General features: G+C 30.6%; 3 protein-coding genes across 3 annotated transcripts; 1 reads left to right on the top strand and 2 right to left on the bottom strand.

The window, feature by feature from the left end:
- Window positions 1-3,206: 3,206 nt before the first annotated feature.
- On the bottom strand, window positions 3,207-8,454 carry BAM3 (Leucine-rich receptor-like protein kinase family protein). The gene is made up of 2 exons (XM_088494304.1): window positions 5,615-8,454; window positions 3,207-4,096 (listed from the first exon to the last, which is right to left on the bottom strand). The coding sequence occupies exons 1-2, from the start codon at window positions 8,262-8,264 to the stop codon at window positions 3,741-3,743; spliced, it is 3,006 nt and encodes a 1,001-aa protein (XP_088350430.1). The 5' UTR covers window positions 8,265-8,454; the 3' UTR covers window positions 3,207-3,740.
- Window positions 8,455-15,756: 7,302 nt separating this feature from the next.
- Window positions 15,757-19,609, top strand: LOC107609028 (DEAD-box ATP-dependent RNA helicase 53, mitochondrial). Its single transcript, XM_016310846.3, has 7 exons — window positions 15,757-16,358; window positions 16,492-16,619; window positions 16,781-17,192; window positions 17,463-17,561; window positions 17,640-17,864; window positions 18,045-18,206; window positions 18,636-19,609. The coding sequence occupies exons 1-7, from the start codon at window positions 15,969-15,971 to the stop codon at window positions 19,116-19,118; spliced, it is 1,899 nt and encodes a 632-aa protein (XP_016166332.1). The 5' UTR covers window positions 15,757-15,968; the 3' UTR covers window positions 19,119-19,609.
- A 280-nt stretch (window positions 19,610-19,889) lies between these two features.
- On the bottom strand, window positions 19,890-24,868 carry LOC107609275 (Actin-like ATPase superfamily protein). The gene is made up of 7 exons (XM_016311161.3): window positions 24,223-24,868; window positions 23,119-23,266; window positions 22,363-22,554; window positions 21,887-22,015; window positions 21,347-21,516; window positions 20,785-20,915; window positions 19,890-20,329 (listed from the first exon to the last, which is right to left on the bottom strand). The coding sequence occupies exons 1-7, from the start codon at window positions 24,521-24,523 to the stop codon at window positions 20,264-20,266; spliced, it is 1,137 nt and encodes a 378-aa protein (XP_016166647.1). The 5' UTR covers window positions 24,524-24,868; the 3' UTR covers window positions 19,890-20,263.
- Between the last annotated feature and the right edge of the window lie 323 nt (window positions 24,869-25,191).

Below are 25,191 nucleotides of genomic sequence, written 5' to 3'. Positions count from 1 at the left end.
TTCAAAGCATATCCTAAGTTTCAAAGCGTGTCCAAAACTTCTTCTTTTCTTCTTTTGAGCTTGTTTTGTACTTTTTGCTTCTTTTTCTCTTATTTTCTACAAAATTCATCAAATCAAAGGAATAAAAGCAATTTCCAACTTAAGCACCAAAAACACTTCATAATTAAACATTATGAATTGATTTCTTATATGAAAAAGCATAGAAAACACAACATGATGCGCATGCATCAATTCTCTCACAGTCTTAATCACAGCGATTCTCGTGTTGCTCAAAACCTCATCGATCAATGTCGAACTCTGTTTTCTCTTCCGTCGTTGCGTGTGCCTTGGCGGCGCCAACTGCTCCAGGTGCAGCGACGACAGCAGCGAGGCCGAAGGACGCGGCGAAGACAGTAATAAAGAGAAGAAAAGGGAAGCTAAGATTTCTTCAATGAAGAAAAGGAGGAGAATGGTGGTGATAAACAGAAGGAAGCGACGACAATGGTCTGGCAGAGAGCATGCTGGGGGAGAGTGAGATGAAGAGGCTTGCGAAGAGAGTGCACAGATTGGAGATTGAGAAGCCTTTGAAGGTCAATCGGAGTCGTGGGATAACGTGTGGCTCACAGCAAAACAGGTTCAATACGCTTGTGTTGATGCTTTCATGTTGTTCGAGGTTATGAGAATGTTGTATGATTCTGGAAATGGAAACGCCTATTGATTCTTTAGTTTTAGAAATCTGTTTCTTCTCAGTATTAATTGGTTATACAGGTTGGTTTTGGTTAAAAAATCGTTGATGAAGTGGAATAAAGAGAATAGTGGGGACGACAGTGGTGATGATGGCAATATGAAGAGGATGAATTTTTTCGGAGATAAAGGGTTAAGGATTAAGATAGGCTGGATTAGGTTAAAAAGGATAATCTTGGATTTCTAGATAGTTTTTTAGGATTTGAATAGTTTTGTTATACGGAACTGATCTTTTATGATTATAATTTTAATTTCGTTATTTCGTGATATATTTGTCAGCATCAAAAACTTTCCTCAGGTACAAATGGTACTCAAGTTAATTAGTAAATATTTTTGGTCGGAATTAATTGATTTGCTTTTTGTCAGAGAATTAATTGAGCTAATATTGGGTTAAACAACCAAGAAAAATTGGGCCCAAAAAGATGTTTTGGTCATGGACCCAGGTTCCTGGAAAAGGATTCTAGGGATCAGTGTTAGGTGGCTCAAATGTTTAAAGTACTTACTAGCTCTAGTCCCAACAAAAAAAAGTACTTACTAGCTAGTAGGCCCAAACCACCTCCGTATAAACTACAACACAAGTATGGTACCTAGCTAGTTAGATTCTACAATCTACACCAAAAAAATAAAAAAGGCAGTTAGATTATATATTTTCAATAATATTATGTGTACACTACATATTTTGACATTCATATAAAAATATAGCTATTAATTATTATTAATCAATTATATATTTAAAGGTAAATTCTATTATGTAGAAGAGAGATTCCTTCTATATTTAAAACTATTTCTAATTAACAAAAAAGAATACATATTAGTTGTTAAAAATATATTGATATCAAAATAATGTCTATTATAAAAAATGTACATGTAACAGACTTAATGTAGTTTCAAATATAAAAGACATATTTTTTTAGTGTTTATTTTATTTTTTATTCTTTTTTTTTGTGTTTAAAAAAATCAGAAAATAAACAAATTTTCTGTGTTTTTTGAAACTTTGAAAAGAAAGAAAATCCGAAAAAAAGTTTAAGATTACAAATTTATATATTCTCATATAGTTTTAGAAAGATAAATATATCTTTTGAAGAACGTAAAAATCTAACTAATATTAGTTAAAATATTATTAAAAAGATAACATAGCATTTTCAACTGAAATTTATGTAATTATTTTATTTTATATCGATAAATAAATATATTATAATGAAAAATTATACTTCTTATTATAAAAAAAAGTAATTCCATGCGGACCAAAAAAGAAAAGTAATAATGTTCCATCACGTAAAATAATTTCCTACGAAAGTGACAAGACATATACTTAGTTAAATTTACCTCATGCCAAAACATTTGAATTATGGGGTACCAGAGATGATTAAAAAAAATGTCTCTAATAATTATTAACAAAAATTTACCTCATGCCAAAACATTTGACATCATCATATTTCATTATTATTTTCATCAGATGCATAAGGTGAATATATAATTATGCAGGAAAGCTATAGATAAGTCACCTGAATACATTATTATGTATACACAATCGATATTCGGCTAAAATTTTTATATATGGATAATTTTAATGTGAAATGCAAAAATATTTGATGATTTTGGTGTTCTACAGGGTTGTGGTAGTAGTACAAAACGTCACTGACGTTTTGCAATAAAATTTTTTTTTTAATCATCAAAGAACAAAACGTCACTAACGTTTTGTAATAAAAAATATTATTTTAATTATTAAAACACAAAACATTACTGACGTTTTGTTAGAAAAATATTATTTTAATTGAAGAAACACAAAACGTCATTGACGTTTTGTAAATGGCCATAGTTGTGTTCAACACACAGTTTAATTCATGATGAAGGATTTCACCTCTAATAATACAATATTAAAAAGAAAAAGTTCTCGATATTCTCCATTATTTCAATAATTTGTCTCTCCATAAATAATTATTAATTAAGATTAAATTATTGTGAAATAATATTTATCATTTTGATGTTTTAATACAACATTAATTAGTTATTTTCTTCAATTACCCTATGTTTTAATTATCTCTTTCAATTTGTAATAATTATTTCACAATTGTTTACTAAAAAAAATATTTTTCTATAAAATAATTTAATTTTTTTTAGAGTTGTATACTTTTCTTAATATACGTATACTAAAATCTTAAAACATGCGTAGTTATTTTTCAATGAAAATAGTACTAAATAAAAAAAAATTATTTTTATGTACCGTGAATATAAATCATTTTACACATGCATCCAATCGCATAACATCACATTAGTAAAAATAATTATTTTTTACATTGATTGCGTGAATAGTTAGCTAAAAAAATAATTGAGATTACATAACTGTATAAAATATTTTATATTATTAATATATTAAAATTAAATTCTTAAATAAAATGCTGAACAAAATTTTTATGAATCTGATATATCTCATCAACTTGGTTTACCTAAAAAAAAGAACTGAAGAAATAAACATTTCTCAATTAGCAAACACAAACCAATAAGTCAAACTTCATTCTCAATCCCAATGTATGGTACAAACTTGAGTTTTGGTATTAACATTGATCCCACTCCCTCTCTTTGTCTAATTTATCATGGTCCAACTATATATATAGTGACTTTTTCAATAATGTTCTCACAACACATTTCTCTTGCTTCACTCTCACTCTAGTGCTAATAAGTGTTAATAAAAGTTAAAATAAAAAAATATTAAAAAAAAAACAGAAAATTGAAAACTCAAAGGACAAAATTAAGGCTGCCTTTGGTTTATATTTTTATTTTTTATTTTTATTTTTAATAATTTTTATTTTTTAGAATTTTATGAAAAAAAAATAATAAGTGAAAACAAAAAATATAATTTTATTGTTTTCACTGTTTTTCTTTTTTTTCACAAAATTCAAAAAACAGAAAATATTAAAAATAAAAATAAAATATAAAAACACAAACCAAACGCACCCTTTACTAGCAGTGATAAAAATTTAACCCAACATAAACCCTAGACATACACTTTTTTTCAATCATATTGTTGTTATTTGAAATGTGTTTGGTTGTTTTGCTTGTGCAAGCATGTCAACAACTTCCCTCATGGTTGGTCTCTCCACACTTTGTTCTTGAACACATAACATTGCCACAAAGAACACTTGCATTGCCTCATCCATTGGAATTTTATTGTGTTGGTTTAGCCTCTCATCAAGGATCTTCACCACCTTCTCTTTGTTCCAATTTGTTTGGAGCTTTGTCCATTGAACTATGTCTAGCCCTTCTTCGCCGAAATCGCCGCCCACCGGCCTTCTTCCGGTGAGAAGCTCTAGCAGCACCACTCCAAAACTATACACATCACTTTTCTCGTCCACTTTCAATGTGTATGCATATTCTGCAAAAATTATGCATATTATTTTAAATATTTTTTTAAAACAAAAAAGCTCAACACAGTAAGATAGAACAACATATGACATAGTTAAATTTTTATTGAATATATAGACAAATTACACTAATTATTTTAATGGAAATTAAAGTTATTTATAAATAAAATTCTAAGGACATACACCATGTGAGTGAGGGTGGGAAGACATAAATAGAAACTAATATTTATTATATATAAAAGCTAGAGAAGAAGCTTCATTTTGAATTTTGAAACAATAATAAAAAAGTTACTGTAAATTAAATTAAAATTTATGAAAAGATAATCTAGATGAATCTATTATTGTACCATGCTCATGCTTCTTTTTCTTGGGTTTTGGGAAAGCATATCTTTTAGATCCCAGGCAGGAACCTTGATGAAAGAACTATATATATATAATATAAATATATATAAGCATATACCATATATAATTATATATGATATGTAATAATAATATAGAGGGAGTTGGTCAAAATAAAAAGAAAAAAAAGGTGCAATGTTTTGAATAATTCAGAGTATTTATGGTTTCAAGGCATGCAAAAGCACAAACACAAAACCCATTTAGAGAAAAAAAAAAAAAAAAGCAAAAGAAAATTCCTTTGTGTTAGTGGAACCTTTAATTTGGCTGAGTAACTAGTCTCTAGGAATTCACGTACATGCAGAGAGTGTATGCATGTGGACCCAGAAAAACAACAAGTAATCCAAAGTATATGCTATTCTTGCAGCACTGCTAAAGAAGAAAGAATATATAAACCATGCAACATTTTCTTTCAAGATTCCCTTTGACCTTTCATTTTGAAAAAACTTTAAAAACAACATCTAGTTTATAAAAAAAAAAAATTATCATTTGTACCATGAAAGATACAGATATTAACAAATATACTCATATAAGAATAAAACGACAATTGTAACCACGAAAGATGGTCTTCGTATGCCAAAAGTACCCGGACATTGGTTACGCAATTAGTCTGTTAGGATACTTTTAGCACACATAAACTATCTTATGTGGTTACAATTGTCGTTTTATTCTTATATGGGTACATTTGTTAGCGTCTGTATCTTTCACGGTACAAATAGTAATTTATTCTAAAAAAAATTATCAGTAAATCAATTATCACATATTTATACATAATTTTAAATATTTTTAAAATTTAATTATTCTATTAATTTTTATACTCTTATTAAAGTTTTAATTAGATTTTTATAATTTAAAAATTTGTAATTGAATTTTTATATTAAATAAAAATTTATAATTAAATCTGTACTAATTATTATTTGTGTAAAATACTAATATTTTAGAATATTTACTTTAAAAATATTTCACAAGTCATCCTATATTAAACATAAAAATAAATATTCCAAAAAAAAATTATATAAAGATTTAAATTACATAAAATTATAAGAACTAACAAAATAATTAAATTTATTTTTAATATATATATATATATTGTATAATAGTAAATTTTGACAGAGTTGAATATAGAAATATACCTGGAGCAATGTAGCCATAGGAACCAGCAATGGAAGACATGCACTGAGAAGCAGCAGAGTCATGCAAGAACTTGGCAAGTCCAAAATCAGCAACATGAGCCTCAAAATGAGAGTTCAATAAAATGTTATTGGACTTAACATCCCTATGAATGATGAGGGGAGAACAATCATGGTGCAAATAACAAAGGCCTTTAGCAGCTTCTATTGCAATCTTGAGCCTAGTTTCCCAACCAAGAAACTCACCTCTTTTGCCATGCAAAACTTCACCTAAGGTTCCATTTGGCATGTACTCATAAACAAGCAAATTGTCCTCTTTGTTTGAACAAAATGCAAGTAATCTCACAATGTATCTGTGCCTGATTCTCCCTAGAGTTTTAATCTCTGCTGATAAACCATTGTCATGTGAACAACCTTTGTTGATTCCTAGAAGCTTCTTAACTGCTACTTGTTCTCCATTTGGCATTGTTCCTCCATATACAACTCCTGCTCCACCTCTTCCTATCACATTGCTCTCTTTGATGCAACCTATGATGTCCTCACTTCCATATTCAAGCTTCTGGAATGCTGTTAGCTTCCACGAATTCGCGCCTCGCCTCGATTTTCTGCTCTTGATGATTGCCAGTGTGGCAAACACCAATGAGCAGCCTAAAAGGGCGAGCGCGAATAGAAGCTTGTATTTCCCCGGAACCCCGGATTTCGAATTGGCCTTGACATGAGATTGTGACACTGATGATGAGGAATTGTTGCATGGATTCATGTCATATCCACATAGCTCAGGATTTCCCTCAAAGGAAGTTGAATTGAACACTGAGAATTGACCAAGTTCAGGGATTGAACCAGAGAAATTGTTGTGAGAAAAATCTGCTGAAGTTAAGCCTTTTAAGGATCCAAGTTCCTTTGGAAGGCTCTGATTCAAATGGTTCCATGAGACATTAAGATAATTCAATATGTGAATCTGAGAAACCTGAATTGGTATTGGACCAGATAATTGGTTTTGGCTCAAATCTAAGTATGTCAGCAATGAAAGTTTACCAATCTCAGGAGGAATAGTACCTGAAAAGTTGTTAACACTCAAATCCATCTTGAGAACACTCTTTAACTTGCCTATATCTGGTGGAATTTCACCTGAGAATCTGTTTCCATGAAGAAGAAGGATTTCCAAATCAGGAAACTTTTCGATTGAAGCCGGCAGGGTCCCGGATAAGCGATTATTGGAAAGATTCAACTGTCCTAGCTTTGATGAAGGTGCATCAGTGCTTCTTGGAAGAAAACCACTCAGATAATTGTTCTGAAGTTCCAAAAGAGATAGTTGAGGCAAATAGAGAAATCCATTTGGTATTGAACCTGTTAAGTAGTTCTGTCCCAATCTAACTCTCTGAAGTGTGTAGCATTCACCAAGATCATTAGGCAAAGATCCAAAGAGAAAGTTGTTGAGCAAAATCAGAATCTTGAGCTTCTTACCAAAACAAAGAGACCTTGGAACTAGTCCTGTGAGCTTGTTTGTTGAAAGATCAAGTTCAGTTAATTTACCATTCTGTCCAAGCCTTGAAGGAATTGAACCAGTGAAGTTGTTCTGCCAAAGCTTCAGCACTTGCAAATTAGGCATCTCAGCAATGAAACTTGGAATCTCACCATGCAACCTATTGATGAATAGGTTCAATAGTGTAAGCTCTTTTAGGCCTTGGAACTCAAATGGGATTTCACCTGTTAGCTCATTGTTTGAAAGATCAAGAGACTTCAAGCTGCTCAAATTCCCCAATTGAGGAGGGATTGTTCCACTCAGCTGATTTGTTTGCAAGAAAAGTGTGTCCAACTTGTCAAGGTTGCCCAACTCGGCCGGAACTGGACCTTGCAAGCCGCAATTCGCAAGGTCCAGATGGACCAGGTTGGTCAACCTACCAAACTCTTTTGGAATTCCACCATGAAATTGGTTGTAATATCCCAAGAAAAGTTGTGTCAAGTTGGTTAAGTTTCCAAGCTCAATTGGTATGAAACCTCTCAAATCATTCCCTGCTAGAGAAAGATAATTGAGCTGAAACAATGTTCCATAGCTTGAAGGGATTGAACCATTGAAGTAGTTCCCGCCAAAACTCAGGTACTTGAGGCTATGGAGATTAGTGACACCAAGAGGGAGTGATCCGTTGAACATGTTGTCATAGGCATCAAGAACCTCAAGCTCCTTGAGTTCATTGAATTGCCAACTACTCAAAGTTCCACTAAACATGTTGTTGGATATGTTCAAGTATTTCAGCAATGGTAGTTTGTGGATATCATTAGGGAACTCTCCGGAGAGCGCGTTGCCGGCCACAGAGACATTGACAAGGGTCTTTAGTCCCGTGATGGCCGGCGAAAGTGATCCGGAGAGGTTGAGGTTGGATATGTCAAGTGCAATCACAGAAACATTTCTGTGGTCGCACTTGACACCTTCCCAAGTAGTGCAAAGGGACATGTAGTTGGACATGTTCCAAGTCTTGAGTGACAAAATAGAAGTGTTGTTGTTGACTTCAAAACCTTGTTTGAGAGAAACCAAGATTGAAGCTTGACTTCTCAAGGACATAGGAAATGAAGAAACACAAGAAGGGTAAGTGAGAGATAGAAGAAAAAGAAAGGCAAAGAGTGCAAAACTGAAAGAAGAAGGAGTAGCAGCCATGTTAGTATTCTAGAGGAAGCTAAGCTAAGAAAAGAAGATACTATTGAGGGTGGAAGTGAAGTTGGAATATGAATATGCAAAAGAAGATGCAGAGAGAAGAAAGGTTATAGCTTTAAGTTTGTGTGATGAAATTGGAAGATGCATAAACAAAACCAAACCAAACCAAAATAACAAGCAAACATATACATATGCTTTGCACACACATCTAACTTTCTATAAATAAACAAAATAGAAAGGAAAAAAAAACCTTTTATTTTTTTTATATCAAAGATAGGAGACTCGAAATCGCAACCTCTTAATTGAGTATGTAGAGACTATACCATTTGAGCTATAACTCATTGACAAAAAAAAAATCTTTTATTATTTTAACTATTTTGTGTAGATAAATTAATATAAGAAAATAATTAATTTTTTTCATGATGTATATAAAAATTACACAACTTTTCTATTTGTATTTTTTAAAAAGACAAAATATTTATTTTTTGGAATATACTATTCCATTTTAAAATATTTTTGTTCTCTTTATTTTTACTAGTATATAAATAGACATACACTAACATGCATATTAATTCACTCTTTTATTTGTTAAATATGTGTAAAAATAATAAAAAAAGTTAATTAAAATGATAAGTGATTTATAACTTAACTAAAAGATTTTGTTTTCAAATTTTGAAAATAACAAAAAATTTATAAATTATATATAATAAAAATATTTCAAAAAAACTAATTATTCCCATTATATATAGAATACATATAAATGTTTATGTTAGGTCTTATTTAACATTCACTCATTCTTAAACTTACATATAACTTTCAAATATAAATAAATAATTTTAAGTACTTTTGAAATACACATTAAAAAATATATTCTAATATTATGTAAATATTTTTTTTTTGCAACAGCATCCTATGTCTCTCCTTTTTTTTTTTTTCACTCTCATTTCTTTTTATTTTTCCCCACATTCACGCACACACATACATAAACACACACAACTTTGGTGTCATCTTTAGCTTTCTAAAAAGCAAAAGCAAAAGTGGTGTTTGGATAGAAAAATGCATAACCACAGACCATTTTTTGATATATAACCAGTTAATAATGTTTCTTTGGTATTCTGTCGGTTCTTGAGCCCAATTACTTTTATTATTTGATACATTATATTTAGGAAATTTATAATTAAATTTTTATATATTTTTTTAATTAAGTCTCTATATTACTTTTAATTTTATAATTAAATTTTTTTAGTATAAAAAATATTAAAAACTAAATAAATATTTTTTTATCAATTAAAAATATCTACAATTAAAAATCTGATTAAATTTTTAAATATATATATATATTTTTATAAAAATATTTTAATAATTTTAATATTTTTAATATAAAAAAATTAATTATTAAATTAAATATAATATAAATACTTAATTAAAAATATAAAAATTTAATTATAAATTTTGTGAAATTATAAAAACTAACTGAATAATTAAACATTATCTTTACTTGGTCCAATAAGATGCTGAACAAGATTTTGGAATCTTGAAGCAGCTGATACGATATAATCTTAAACCATATATTTTAGGTACCAATCGTGTGAATCAATGAGATCATAACAATGTGCAAGGTGAGTGTACCTATTTTTGTTTTTAAATGTGTGGAAGAGATTTATATTATATATTTTATTGTTAGATGTTAAAACATACATTGCATTGTGACATAATAATGTTATAATGTTTTTCAATCTTACCTTGTGATTCTGAGGCTTGGTAACTTTTGGATATTACTTCTCTGAAATAGAAACAAAAATACAAAAACATAAATATGAAAATGGATATTTTCTGTTTCAATTTTAATTAGTAAAATGCATTTTTTTTTAAATAAAGTCTATTATTGATTTATTGTTATACTCTATTAGAAACTTTATCAGTTTGATAATATTGATTTTTTTTTAAATATTGATGAATTAGTAACATATATTGTTGAGATGAACTAATATTGATGAATTAGTTAACTTTTTTTAATATAAAGTTGTTTATCTTAAATTTTAAATTATAAATCTTAACAAAAATTAATATTGATTAACTAAAGATTGATTAGTTGTATTTTTTTATATGAATAACTATAATTATATCTAATTTAAAGTAATTTTTAATGTTAGTTCTTTTAATTTCAGCCATTTAATCTAAGTGTTAAAAAAATATTTTGAAAATTCTTTCGTAAAAAAATTCTTTTTTTTATCAGTTCTATTGTTATTTGTTTTATGTTGTTTTTTTTTATTTTTTAGAGTTTATTAAGAATCAAATTTTAAATTTTTCAAACAAAAAATTCTTGATATTATATTATAAAATCGTTTATCTCAAAAGTTTAAGCTAATACGAAAGAGTAACAATGGTTATATATGTAATAATTTGTGTGTTAACAAAAGTGTAGTATTTATATTTACATTTATCGATGGATGTCTTTCTAATTATCTTTCCTCATCATCTTGTATGGCAATTCAAGCCCTTATTATATTATAAGAATTCATGTTATGTTTTCAAAAGAGAGGGGGGAAAAAACATTATGAGGTTAGTAATCAATCAAAACCAGATTAAAGAAGCACTAGCACGTGTATGTTTACATTAAACATATCAAACATATTATCAAATCATTGATTTAAATCAAGGAATGATTATGGAAAAGTTACTAAAAAATTGGTTACTCAATTAGATGAAGATGAAGTAAAGGAGCCATCTTTAACTATTGGAGGTTTACTTTTCCATAAATTGTGTTATGAATGATCTCTCTCTACATATATGCATTAATGCATATATTATTATATTTATATATAGAGTAAAATAATAAATAAATTCTTAACAATTTACTGTTTAAATATATTAGTTTTTTAAAAAAAATATAAATAAAATTATTTAAAATAATAAAAGCAAACACATTATTTTTAAATTAACTTCTACAATTATTATAAAAAAATTTAATTTAAACTAATTTGTTCATATTTATTATTATACAAAATTTTATTTATATTTTTTTAGAGATTAATCTATTCGAAATATAAATTTTTAGAAATTTATTTATTATTTTACTCGTATATAGTAAAAAAAACAAGGTTGAGAGATGAAATTTAAAAAGTGGGGGTGGATCCAGCTGCATTAATCTCTCATTTTGAGATCATGCACTCATCACCAATCCAATCGACATATCTAACTAAATCACCAAAAAGAAAATAAATTACATCATCAATTTAAAAAGTTTAATATATCGTTTAATTAATTATAATTTTAGGAATTCAATATAAAACATACTTTTTTTTTACCATTTCTATAATTACTTTCTTTCCAAGATGTCTAAAAGTGGTTGGTTATAAATTATAATGGTTTCAATAGTGATTTACTTACTATGTTTCTTAAAAAATAACAATGAATTATATACCCTGAGATTAAGTGGACCTACACAACATTTCAGAGAAAATATTAATATGATGTTTAGAAAGAAATTTAGTAGAAGAACAATAACAACAACAACAACTTGAGTGGAAGCCAACTCAAAGAAAGAGACAATCTTTATAGTTAAATAATGAGGATATAAGGATGAAATCAACCTTGGTCAGCTCATAAGCTCCAAAATTCAAACAGTTTAATTTCTTTTTAGGTAGATACCATTGGTCCCCAATACCTTTGTTTTTAATTTTTTATTTTATTTATCTACTTTGTTGTATATATGTTTTTTTTTTTTTTTACGGTATTTCCTAACTCGAAGGATTAATTTGTCGCGAATTTGAGTTATATTTAAAGATTTGTCGCTAGTCAATAAATTGTTGCATACACCAGGTAGAATTCGAACTTCCGACATTTATTTAAACAGACGAGTGAATTGACTACTCGAGCAATCCAAATTAGTTTTTGTTGTATATATACTGCTTAGTTACAATTTCATCATAAGAATAAAAGCACAGTGCTCTAAGACTATAGCCTTATCAGTTATATATATCACTCCCTTTCACTTTAACGTGAATAAAGATAAAAGCAAAGTCCATTGATTCTTCTTTTAAGAGCATGTTGGGATCCATCATTTTAATCCCCTTTCAAAATGTGGACCAGTTTGAATATTTTCTTTGTTTATTTATTTACTTAAAAAAAAAAAAACTCAACACAATAAAATAGAATAAATAGAAAATAGAGACAATCGAGTAAATAAAACTAATAAAAAAAATTATTTTATTGTTATTTTTTATATGATTATCAATAATAAAAAAGATTTACACTCAGTTATTTCTTATAACTCAAAAATAATCTATTAATAATTATTTCAACACCTGATTTTTTTTTCTGATATATTATTTTATTTTTTTTAACTAAATATTCTAAATAATCTTAAAGAAATTCATCAATATTTTTTTTTCAGTTTTCCTTCTTACTAGAAACTCCTATCCTAGTTATTTATTTATTTATTTATTATTTTCTCACCTTAGTTGTTTTTTCTTTATTATAATATATTAAAATTAAATTATTATTATCAAATTGAAATTGGTCAATGGAAGTAAACTAAGATTGGCATGGTCATGTATATGCTTCAATTCAAGGCATGACAGTTGGGACCTGGAATACTGATTGGAAAACATGTTGGTCCCATTCTGGGAATTCATTGTTTTCTTTTGTGTTTTAGTGGGGTTTGGACCCATTTTAATTTCTACCATTTAAACACTATTTATGCCACTAACACCAAGTACTTTAGGTACACTTTTTGTGTCTCAAATTGAATTATTTGGAAGATTATGGATGTCTAAATCTTCTATTATAATAGTAATTATCAAGGTACAGAAAATGGAGATTTTAGATAAAAAAAAATAATAAATTAAGTACGTATAATATAAAATTTTAACAAGATTTAAATCATAAAATCATCAGATCTAGTACAAATTTTGTAAAATTGATTGACTCATTTAAAATCGTAATATCGAAAGATTTTAGAAGTTAAATTGAGATTCTAGCTATTATGATTATTATAAACTCTCCTGGTTGAGTTAGATAATTTTCTCAAGATAGAAATATTGTAACATTAAGAGATATAAATTTATTTTAAAAGTATTTTAAAAATAAAATAAAGTGGCATCTATAAATACTACAAATAAAAATATTTTTATATAAAAATAATAGTTAAGATATTGATACTTATTATATTAAATAATTTAGTCAAATATGTTAAATATCTAATAATTTTTAACTAGAAACACACTTATATTAAATTTTTGAAAGGGAGTAAAAATTATTTCTGTAATAAAAAAAGAAACAAATAAAATTTTTAAGAGGGTTAAACAAAAATGTATACATATTTTATATAAAAAAAAAAAGGAAATTTGGGAGTCCTTTTCTCATTTATATAATTCCCTTAATTTAATATTTCTATTCCAACTTCATCCTATCACCATACATAATTATATATATTGACATGTGCAATGAGATAAACATACATTTATATTATTATAAGGGCCAAAGATAGAATTTGAATTAAAAAATAAAAATAAAAATCACATTATAAAACCCTTCCTTTGTCCACCCTATGTTTTTGTCTGATGCCTCCCTACACTGACCAAGGGGTGGCAGCAATGGAGAAAAGATGCAGGCAAATCATATTTTTCCTATCAAAGATTCCTCATTTAATAGACTTATATATATATATTATTTATCTAGATATAAATGCATGATACCAACTGATTTATGATATGATATGCAATGACATATATATGGTTACAACTTGAAGCTAGCATTTTATTGAAGTAAGGACTTGTTATGATGAATTAATCATCAATGCATTAAAAAGTTTACATATTTATAAATGTTGTTTATTTGATTAAAGCATGATTTATATTACTTCACCAATATCTTTATCTAAATGGCTTTTTTGTTTACAAATATGGAATATTAAGACATACAGAAATATAAAAGTATAAAATTATATTTAACAGATAAAATAAAAATAAAAATATTATATTAAAAAATATTAAATTAATATTTTTTATATTATTTTTGATAAAAATACTAACAAAAAATATAATTTTTTTATTTATTTTTATCAATTTTTTATAATTATATTTTTATTATTATATTTTTTTAAATTTTTTGTATAAAAAAATAAAATAAAATAAAATATTTATAATTTATTTTAATTTATTACTAAATAAAATATAAAAATATTAATTTTTATATTTTTATTTTTTATATTTTATTCTCAATATTTTATTTTATTCTTGAATCAAATGTGGTCAATATAATCAATTTTTATGCACGTGCAAATATGATTATAAGAGCTGGATTTTAACTCTAAATTACTTGTAGTTTAAGGAATATTACAGAGTTTGTTACTAAACTAAAAAAGAAAAAAGACAAGGTGTTCATTAATAATGTAGCTCAAAGATGGTCTTGCTTTATTTAAAAAAATAAAAAATAATAAAACTAATGAATTTTAAAGTTTCCTTATACAGTAGCTGCTACATGGGAAGGCAATGGAACATGTCAGTAAAGTAAGGAATCAATCTTTATCTAGAATCTATCATTCTATCTACATTTCTTTATTCTATTCTATATTTAAACTAAATTTAGATCAAAACTAAACACGGGCATATAACAATATAAGCATATTCATGTTTTTTTTTTTAATTTTTTTACCGTTTCTTTTGGACCTTAAGTTGATTTTGAAAATTTTATTTTTGGTGAGAGATTCAGTCCAAAATCCAAATACAAGTGTATATAAGTAAGCCCATTGTTAATAGTGTAACCTATGACTAATTCTTTTATTTGGACCGAACCTGAAAAGTGACTTGGTCTCCATTCATTTTATACGACCCGGGTTGGGACCCAATTAGCCGAGACGAAGTTCTAAATATTGAGCGGGCCGAAAAGAAAAAACATACGAAGCTTAAGGGCCAACATAATATATTTTAAAAAATAATTAATTTAATAATGAATTTTTTTTATAAACACGTATTATGATTGATTTTTTTTCATTTTATTAATTTTTTTCAATTTAAAGAAGTCTAAAAGCCAGTTTAAATAAATGTATAACTAATTTTCTTTAACTTTTAATTTATAAAAAGTTATAGCATTAATATTTGATATAATTTTTAAAATTAAATTATAATTTTTTAAAATTAAAAATTAAATATAAAATAATTTTAATATAAATATTTATTATTTAATTTTTTTTTAAAAATTAATTAAGTTATTTATTTAAACAGAGCTTAATTTTGACTTAAAATTTGAATTTTTTAAAATTTGAATTTCACTTTAGAGAATAAAGTACGATCTCTCACCATTTATTTTATAGATAGAACTAAAAATAAATATAAGAGAAAAACTATTCAAAAATAGAAGATCATACTTTACCCTTTAAAGTACAAATTTAAAATTTAAAGTACAAATAAATATGAGAGAGAAACTATTCTTCGACTTAAAACTCTAAGAGAAAAAAAAAAAATCTAAAAGCAGAGCGTAGCATAGTAGTGAAGTAGTCTTGCACGTAGAGGATTGGAGCTCTCAGTCGAACAAAAATCTTCTGAATTGTGTTTCTCTCTCTTCACTCTGTTCAGTGTTGTGCTCCCCAAGCTTCGCGCTGCTCTCCCTAAAACCCTAAACCCCTAAATAGGGTTTGGAAAATAAAGTCTCTCCCTTTTCACATAATCACATCACTCTCTCTGTTCCATACAAACGCAGCTCAAAATGTTAACCACAATCCTCAGAAGAACTTCTTCTTCTGCTATCACGAAGCGCTCTCTCGCCGCCGCCGTAACCTCCGCTACCGACCCCTTTCTCCCCCAACTCACCTCTTCCTCCGCATCCTCCGGAGATTCACCCGTCGGCGAGCTCCGACGATTCTCCGGGTTAACTGGGTTTTTGAAAGGGAGAGCCTTTCACTCTAATTCAGGGCCATTGAATTTCCGCTCCTCGTTCTGTTCTCGCGCGGAGTTTGCAGTTGAGGATTACGCCTACGAAGAAGGGTCTAGAGGGAACAGCGCCGATGAAGGTCTTGAGATCGCGAAGCTTGGGATTTCGCAGGATATTGTTTCTGCTCTTGCAAAGAAAGGAATCTTCAAGCTCTTTCCTATTCAGGTAAAATGAAAAATCATTTTCGGTGTGGTTTGATGAAAAACAGTGAAATTTTTTAGAAATTTAGTGGCTTTAAGTTGATGATGACTTTGTATATTTATTTGTTTTTATTGGTTTGAATTTGGTGGAATTACAGCGAGCTGTGCTGGAACCTGCTATGCAAGGACGTGATATGATTGGTCGAGCTAGAACAGGAACTGGAAAGACTCTTGCGTTTGGGATACCAATCATAGATAAGATCATTCAGTTCAATGCTAAGCATGGGTTGGTTTATTTATGTATTCTCCACTTGAATTTCTATTTTGTTGCTCTGTTTGAAATTGATTGTATTGAAGATGGATCAGGTGATTTGGTGTGGCTAGTAATTATAAAATATTCACTTGTATGTTTAACTTAGAAGTTTTTTTGTGGGTGATTTGTGCCAGGCGAGGAAGGAATCCCTTGGCTTTGGTTTTGGCTCCTACCAGAGAGCTTGCACGACAGGTTGAGAAGGAATTCCAGGAAGCAGCACCTAACTTGGATACCATCTGTGTTTACGGGGGTACACCCATCTCTCGTCAGATGAGGCAGCTTGATTACGGTGTTGATATTGCTGTAGGCACGCCTGGCCGAATTATCGACCTTCTAAACAGAGGTGCCCTGAATTTACAGGAAGTTAAGTATGTTGTTATCGATGAAGCTGATCAGATGCTTCAAGTTGGCTTTCAAGAAGATGTTGAAAAGATCTTGGAGAGGTTGCCCCCTAAACGTCAGACTCTTATGTTCTCTGCAACAATGCCTTCTTGGATAAAGCAGATTACTCGTAACTACCTACAGGATCCCCTGACCATTGATCTTGTAAGTATGCAATCATGTTCTAAGCACTAGGAGAATTTCTTGGAGCATTAAGGCTAAATTCCCCCCAACAGAACTCATTTTGTCTCTGTCGAGGATTGGAATATCGATTTTCATATGAAACAACAGGGGTTTTGGTGCATTTGTGTTGATATGGTTATTAGCAAAGTAGTCAAACTGTTTGATGTTGAAAGAAAATCTGTTTGAGATTAAGTTGCTTGCTTATGATGGCATGTTGATCATTTTTTAACTGAGAACTTATTGGTGCCATAGGTTGGAGAATCTGATCAGAAGTTGGCAGATGGAATTTCGCTATATTCTATTGCAACTGATATGTATGTTAAAGCAGGAATTCTCGGACCTCTAATAACAGTATGTCTTCTTTCGTGTACAATTAATCTTGTTAATGGACTTGTTTTGCTGTCTTCCCTAAAGTATATCCCTTGCCAGGAACATGCAAAAGGAGGAAAATGCATTGTTTTCACTCAAACCAAACGTGACGCCGATCGATTAACATATGGCTTGGCAAAAACTGTTCAATGTGAGGCCTTGCATGGAGACATATCCCAAGCTCAGAGGGAAAGAACTCTGGCTGGATTCAGAAATGGACATTTTAACGTTTTGGTTGCAACAGATGTTGCTTCACGTGGGCTTGATATACCAAATGTGGATCTTGTAAGTCCTGCACTTTTACTGTGTTATGTGTTGTATGCATCTAGTCTCTGTCAATGTTGTATGCCATCTTTGTGTATTGCATTATGTATAGGACTATAGGCAAATACTGAGATAGAGAACGCTATTGTTAAGTTACTCAATTCTTTACATGTGACCACTTAACATGGTTTCTTCAAATAGGTAATACACTTTGATCTTCCCAATTCATCGGAGATATTTGTTCATCGATCTGGACGAACAGGTCGTGCTGGTAAGAAAGGAACTGCTATTCTTGTTTATACTGAAGATCAATCCAGGGCTGTTAAGACCATTGAGCGTGATGTGGGATGTAGATTTTCAGAGGTGATCTATTTGCACCCTACCCATTTCTGCCTGTCTCTTCTATTTACTTGAAGATGTAGTGTGTTTAGCATTAATTTTCTGGTTCTATGAAATTAAAAGTTGGCTCAACTGTTGAACTGTTAAGGTTCCCTTTCAGAGATGTTCCAAAAAGTTTATTGTTAGTTTGTAACTAAAGTTTTTCGATTACCATGATATGCTAACCACCCGATAGTCCTCTACAGTACTAAGTTGCTGAAATATTTAGTCTAATACACTTTTGCACTTAAGCAGCCAGTGAGCTACCATTTCTAAGTTGTTTATATTAGGGCTTTTGTTGTTGTCATATATTTGTGGTGTTCCTCTGCTAACTTACATTATTTGTTAGGTTATTTTTCCTTTTGTGCATAATAGATGGCTGAATTTATTTATTAATTTATTTTTTTTAATCAGCTACCAAGGATTGCTGTTGATCCTGGATCAGTGGACATGGGTGGTGGACGATTCGGTTCTTATGGAGGTGGAAGGGATCGTCGATCTGGTGATTCAGGTTTTGGTCGTAGTCCTGGATTTGGTCGTTCAGGCGGCTATGGAAACTCTGGGTTTGGCCGCTCTAGCTATGGAAATTCTGGGTCAACTTCTAGTCGTTTTGGTGACTCTGGTATGAGTCGACCCAGGGGGGGATTTTCAGGTGATTCATCTGGGGGATCAGGCTTTGGTCGGTTTGGCTCCTCTGATGGCTTTGGTTCAGGTCAATCGGGGAGTAGATCCGGAGGATTCAGTCGTCCAGGTGGTTTTGGTGGTTCAGATCGTTCAGGTGGTGGTGGTTTTGGGGGATTTGGTGGTTCAGATCGTTCAGGTGGTTTTGGATCTTTTGGCTCAAGTCAATCTAGTGCCTTTGGTGTTGCTGATCAGAACAATAAGGGAAGATTCTAACTTCATAAATGCTATCAGGGCACCACCACCTTCGCTTCATGGTGGTTTAGTTTTGGATTCTATTTACTGTCATTTTCTTGGAAACTTAAGGCATTTAGGCAAATGATCGTATCACTAAAGAGTGGAGAAGTTATTGCATAAGGACAATAAAATTCTATAGGTATTGGATTTCTCTTTTCTGGGGCTGTTTCATGCTCCATCTCTAGAAGTGAAAGAAAAGAACGGGAACGACCCTGTTATGCTTCCGGGTTCCAATCATCTGCCTTGCATTTGTGTTGTAGGCATATTGCAATCTTGAAGAGGCAGCTTTATGGAGTGGTTATCCAGTTAGTAATGTATTTATGGTAGTAGTTCCTGGGCCATATAAAATTCTTTAGGAAGCTGTAGGATGCTCTGCTGTTCTATACTATATTTACATTTTATTATGAAAAGAAATTCTAAACTAACTGATGTGTAATATTATCAATCAGTAATCCTTTTTGTTTCCTTCACCTTGGCATTGGTTCTAATTGATATTTTCAATTGTCTTTTTGTTCATTGTAATCTTCACACAATTCCTAGATTGTCTAAAGTCTACATTGGTTTTTTCTTTCTTGGTGGTTTGCACAACTGAGCTGTATGAATTACAGTCACAAGTAGACTAAAATAAGTTGCATTCAGGCACATGAATAATTTTGAATTGGAGATGGTATTAATGACTCGCAAAACTAACAATATTTCTTACTTTACTGAAGCTCAAATGGACACTAAAATCACATGTTAAATATAAAATTTATGAATGCATCCTTCTGATCTTGATTGCATGAAAAGTTAAAACAAAACAAAAAAAATACAACTGTGTGACAATCAAGAACAAAAATGACAGAAGTTTAATCACAAATAAGAATTTAAGACACAACTCTGTTTAACCACTATAAGCTATTTACACAAGCATATGTATACGAGGGAATCAAGAGGGTGGGAAAGGAACTAAGGTCTAACAAGTGGCAAGTGCCATGTGCTAATATAAATTGCGTGTTACATGAATTGTATCCTTTAGCTTCTCAGTTTAGGCATTGTGTACTAATTCTAATCACTAAGAAATGGAGGTTGTAGAGTGTCTTCTTTCTCTTATTCCGCTCCAACATTTGTCAGCAACCACATATTTAACTATAACATTCTTTCATGAAAAAGTTCCAAGCTAACCATGCTGCTCCAACAGCAGGCTCAACCTGTTCAATAAACCAAAGTTGTTTCAAAATTTATTCTTCAAGGTATGATTTGTGCTCTTTGATTTTTAAAGTCGCAATTCAATTGAGAAAACTTGACACTTATATGCTTTGCAGAAAGGTTCATTACATTCCAAAAAAAAAAAAAATTACAAATTTTCATGTTTTGGTAGTTTAATTTTCCAGTGTTATTCAATAGAAATTACAGAAATCGCCATGTCATATGGAAGTTACATAGAAATGGATCATATTGGCAGTTCCTTTTGATTTTTATTAGATGACAACATAAATTTGCTTTGCAAGTTAATACATTTAAAATTGTTGTCTATGTGTACAGTTAATTACCTGTGAAACATTATTAAAAGTTTGCAACAATATTCAACATAATTTTAGAATAAATTCTAATATAAAAGCAGGACTGTGCAGAAATATAAAAACAAGTGACATATTATACTGACCTTTGGTCTAATTGGAAGTACCCGGGGAAAGTACTTAGAAATGCAGTTTACTACTTCTTTTCCGATATCCCATCTCCTATTCGCTTCAAGAACACCACCAACCATCACAAGCGGGAAAGCATCCTTGCCATCTGCCAAAATTCTCATCATATGTCAATAACAGACAGGAAAAATCTAGAGCTCGTGTTAATGATCCAACATTTCGTGCTTTCAATGTTTCCATGTTTTAAAAGGACGTTCTTGAGGCCTAGTCAATGAGTTAAATTTCCTTGGTATATTCCATTTTAAACTCCACGCGCAGCATCGAATGCAATTTTAAATAACGTTTCCTGAATTGCTTTTACGACTAAACATGAGTTTGTTGTAGAGTTACTGCTGAAAGATCACCCTAAAATCAAACTGTTACCTCAAAAGAGTTACGAACAGGCTTCATAAATATCTTCCGAGTATTATTAATATAGATTACATTAGAAAACCAGATTCCCAGACCTTTTTTTCGTCCCTATATATACCTATCTAATGGGTATAAAAGTCAAGTATTTGAAGTAAGATAACCCCTAACCTTGACCACTTAATCCAAGTCTCTCTACAACAGCTTTGACACTTGAAGCCAGCTCTTGTACAGATTCTAGCAAAATCTTATTTGCAACCTCGTCCCCAGCCTCTGCACAGGACACGACAAGCGGTACAAGTGCTGCAATGCGCGCCCAAGATGGATCTGCGTAGGTCCACCTGATTTTCAACGTGACAACCAAAGATACTGTGATTTTGTGATCCAATGTCTCTCTCAATTGTATGGATGGATAAATTTTCATTGAAAGAAGACAATAATCAATAAGCCAAATGAAGCCATATAATTGTAGACTTCAAAATTCAATCCAACAACATAAAATAACCAATATATCAATCAGAAAATTATTTCTGACTTATAAGTTTGGTTCTCTGAAATAAAATTTTAAAAACTTGCTGCATTTATCCTACAGACAAGCAAGGGACTAATGTATACCAAATTTTTAAGGACCTCATCATTTGTCTCCACAAAATGAGCAAAAAATGTACTAGTTTACTTAAACATATGAAATGTGGAATCATTTGACTGTACCCGATTAATTCTTCTGCGGAAGAAAGACCGAGTGCTTGTAAAATACTATTCGTAAGCCTTGTACTAGGACCTCGACCATCATGCGCTTTTACTACTGCAGTTAAGGCCTGTGCAGCGATTCCATATCCACTGCAGAGAAAAAAAATGCATACCTTCAACAAAATAGTAGGCAGAAATCAAGTGATCAAGTCGAAATTCAAAAGAAAGACCTTCCCCGAGTCCCTATTTGTAGCTCTCCAGGACATATTACTAGTGATGCCAGCATAGAGCGAAGGGGCTTTTAGAAAAAGTAAAAGGCCAGATTAACTTAGAAACTATAAACCTCTTCTAGCTAATTGAACTCTTAGTCTGTGCCTATGTTCGGCACAGGAGAGAGAGAGAGAGAGAGAGAGAGAGAGAGAGAGAGAGAGAGAGAGAGAGAGAGAGAGAGAGAGAGAGAGATCATGAAAGACAGAGAAATAATCACGGCAGATTACCTGCCCCAGTCACCTAAGACAGGTCCAGCACCTGCAGCCCTTGCTTCTTTGCCATCCTCTGTAAATCCATATGCAATGGTCCCTGTGCCCGCAATCAATACACATCCATGAAGCCTACCCATTGTTCCACTTGCCAGGGCAGCCACAGCATCATTCCGAACATACAGCTTCACGTGGCTTGGGAATATATCCCTGTTACATCAAGTCACAACATATCTTAATTGATAGTTCACATCTTCATTAAGCAGTGGAGAAACTATTGCTATGGAAACTAAAAGGCACAAAATATTTTAAAAACTGAACCGGAAAATGCACAAACAAGTAACTATTTAATTTAAACTTTCAATTATTTACAGATAAGCTGCCTAATTTCATTGTGTCCTAATATCAATTCTTTATGCATACTGCTTCTGTAAATTCAAAAGGTGAAGATATCCGGTATTAATCAGTTAGAGTAAGACAACAAAATAGAAAAACTAGAAGCAGCCGAGGCTATTATTTATGACAGGATATAGAAACAAATTCCTGTTCTTAATTAATATATAGAAGGAAAAAAAAAACACCATGATAAATAACAGACTCAATTGTATTCTTAAATTATAAATAAGACAGAGAAAAAATAATGCATTACATAGAGAAAACTAACCAACAAATCAAATAAGTATAGTTGTTAAGTTTCTTCTAACAGCTAAAGAACACAAACAACATGACTTATTTATCCGAAAAAAAAGGTAATGTATACTTATATTGAGCAACCTAAGCCAATTGAGAATTCTTTGTTGATCTGTTGGATGGTTAACACCAGATACAGCCAAACAAACAGCTCGGACTGAAGATCGTTTTGAACCACATTTTGAAAGGGCATCTGCCATGACTTGCTCTAATGTTTCCCTTGCAGCAATTTCTGTAGAAGAAGTTATTCATGGCAACAACTAACAATGTAACTACTTTTGTGACATGATCTTCTTTTCATTTATCACATAATTTTTCTAATTTTTAAAAAATTGCTGAAACCATCAATTTGTGTCTATTATTTATGCATCATTTTTTCTTGTAAAAGGAGCAAATAAAAATGCTGTGTGTCCTTGGCAAGGAGGCACAACCAATAACTTTTGTTCTTTGTGGAGTTGAAAAAGATCAAAATAAGAAATTCATTATTGAGAAAAGACAGAAGGTACAAAGTGGAGTTAAAAAAAAGAGAAAAAGAAAGAAAAAAGAAAATCTCAAGACAAAAAATGACAATATGAAATTCAAAAACCATTAAAATAATACAACCCTCCCAACAAAATATGAAAAAACTAGAAACACTCATCCTAAAACACAGCCATTGGAGTGGTAGATAATGCAGAGTTTTAAAACTATAAACTGCTCAAACAAAAGAAAAGGTACCAAAACTTTGCAACTTTCCCTATCAATAGCCAAGAGCTTTGTTCTAGGCCATAGTCTCTCACAAGTCATTGCTACCTTATAGGCTGTTATATAAGTTAAAAAACTAGCATTCTACCTACATAAAATATCAACAACTTTCTCCAATACAAAATAGATTTTCCTTCACCTATTTACCTACCTAAGCCATTATCAACATCCCCCTCAAATGTGTAAAGGAGAATGTACTTCCCAATAAGCTAAATTGCTCTCACTATTACTCTCCTCAATTTACCCAATCCACAAAGGGAATTGAATATGATAAATAACCAGTGACCACTGAACAGTAAACTGAATTAACTAACCAAAACAACCAAAACCATTCTCTAAAATTAGCAGAACTCAGACCAAACAAAGCCAGAAACAAAATCAACTTTTGAAACCAACCCACAAAGTAAAATCAAACAAAAAGGCAACTTCCAATTAGTCAATTACCTCCAACACTGTTGTGATTAGAGCAGCCAGCAACAGCCCTTGCAAGAATTGGAAGAGACTGGAGCTGGGAATGGGAAAAAGAAGGAACCATGGGCAAACAAATGCAGACAGTTGATGTTGTTCCACCATCCAAACCCAAAAGAACACCATTCTCACCACCACCATGTCCATCAGAGACAGCCATGTCATCCTCAAAATCCCAAATTTCACCATTCCTATACCTCTTCATAGCATCAAGGACCAAAACCTGTTCTTCCTGTTCCCCCTTCTCCTCCTTCTCTTTCTCCTGCTCCGGCGTCATCACTCCCTCACTCACACACACTATTTGAATCGAAATCGTTAGAGAGAGAAAGAAAGAGATCAAAGTTGAACGGCAAAAAAAGGACAAGGGGCAAAGACAAGCAAGAAGAGAACAAAGGAGAAGGAGAGAAAATAGATGACTCTTAAAATTTAAAATTTAAGTGAACAAAAATTAAAAATTGAATTTTTAACGATTTTAGGGTGTCCCAATTGGACGGCCACTACCCTCTATACTCCATTACTCCTTCTCCAGAGGAAGTTGAATTTTTTTTTGCAGCTTCCACCAAACAAGAAGAGAGAGAAAGACTATTTCGAAAAGTCCTATGCGCAATACACCCAATTTTTACCCCCTAATTAATTACTTATTTTTTTATATACAAATACAAAATATTTTGGTAATTTTTATTCTAAAAATACTGTACTTACACACAAAATTAATTACTAATTCAACTATTATATATTTGTATCTAAATATATATATTATTTTATATATTTTTAATATATATTTTGTATTCTATCATGTGTATATTAAAAGTTAAACGTTAAATTAGTGGTTTATATAAAATACACATAAATATATTAAAAATATGTAAAATGATGTATATATATATTTATATATAAATATATAATAATTAATCTAAAAACTAATTTTAATATACATATACGTAT

The sequence above is a fragment of the Arachis ipaensis genome, chromosome B7 (genome assembly GCF_059453495.1).
Source record: "Arachis ipaensis isolate K30076 ecotype BB chromosome B7, ASM5945349v1, whole genome shotgun sequence".
NCBI classification, from domain to species: Eukaryota; Viridiplantae; Streptophyta; class Magnoliopsida; order Fabales; family Fabaceae; genus Arachis; species Arachis ipaensis.
Note: the sequence above shows the minus strand (reverse complement) of the source record. Positions and strands in the feature narration are given on the sequence as shown.

Excerpts from the sequence above, each read along its gene's own strand:
- BAM3 (XM_088494304.1), bottom strand. The coding sequence starts at position 8,264 with ATGGCTGCTACTCCTTCTTCTTTCAGTTTTGCACTCTTTGCCTTTCTT. Across the intron at positions 4,097-5,614 it reads CTATGGCTACATTGCTCCAG|AATATGCATACACATTGAAA; the intron begins GTATATTTCTAT and ends TAATTTTTGCAG.
- LOC107609028 (XM_016310846.3), top strand. The coding sequence starts at position 15,969 with ATGTTAACCACAATCCTCAGAAGAACTTCTTCTTCTGCTATCACGAAG. Across the intron at positions 17,865-18,044 it reads ATATACCAAATGTGGATCTT|GTAATACACTTTGATCTTCC; the intron begins GTAAGTCCTGCA and ends TTCTTCAAATAG. Across the intron at positions 18,207-18,635 it reads TGGGATGTAGATTTTCAGAG|CTACCAAGGATTGCTGTTGA; the intron begins GTGATCTATTTG and ends TTTTTTAATCAG.
- LOC107609275 (XM_016311161.3), bottom strand. The coding sequence starts at position 24,523 with ATGACGCCGGAGCAGGAGAAAGAGAAGGAGGAGAAGGGGGAACAGGAA. Across the intron at positions 22,016-22,362 it reads GTCTTAGGTGACTGGGGCAG|TGGATATGGAATCGCTGCAC; the intron begins GTAATCTGCCGT and ends TTTTCTCTGCAG. Across the intron at positions 20,916-21,346 it reads ACTTGGATTAAGTGGTCAAG|ATGGCAAGGATGCTTTCCCG; the intron begins GTTAGGGGTTAT and ends GAATTTTGGCAG.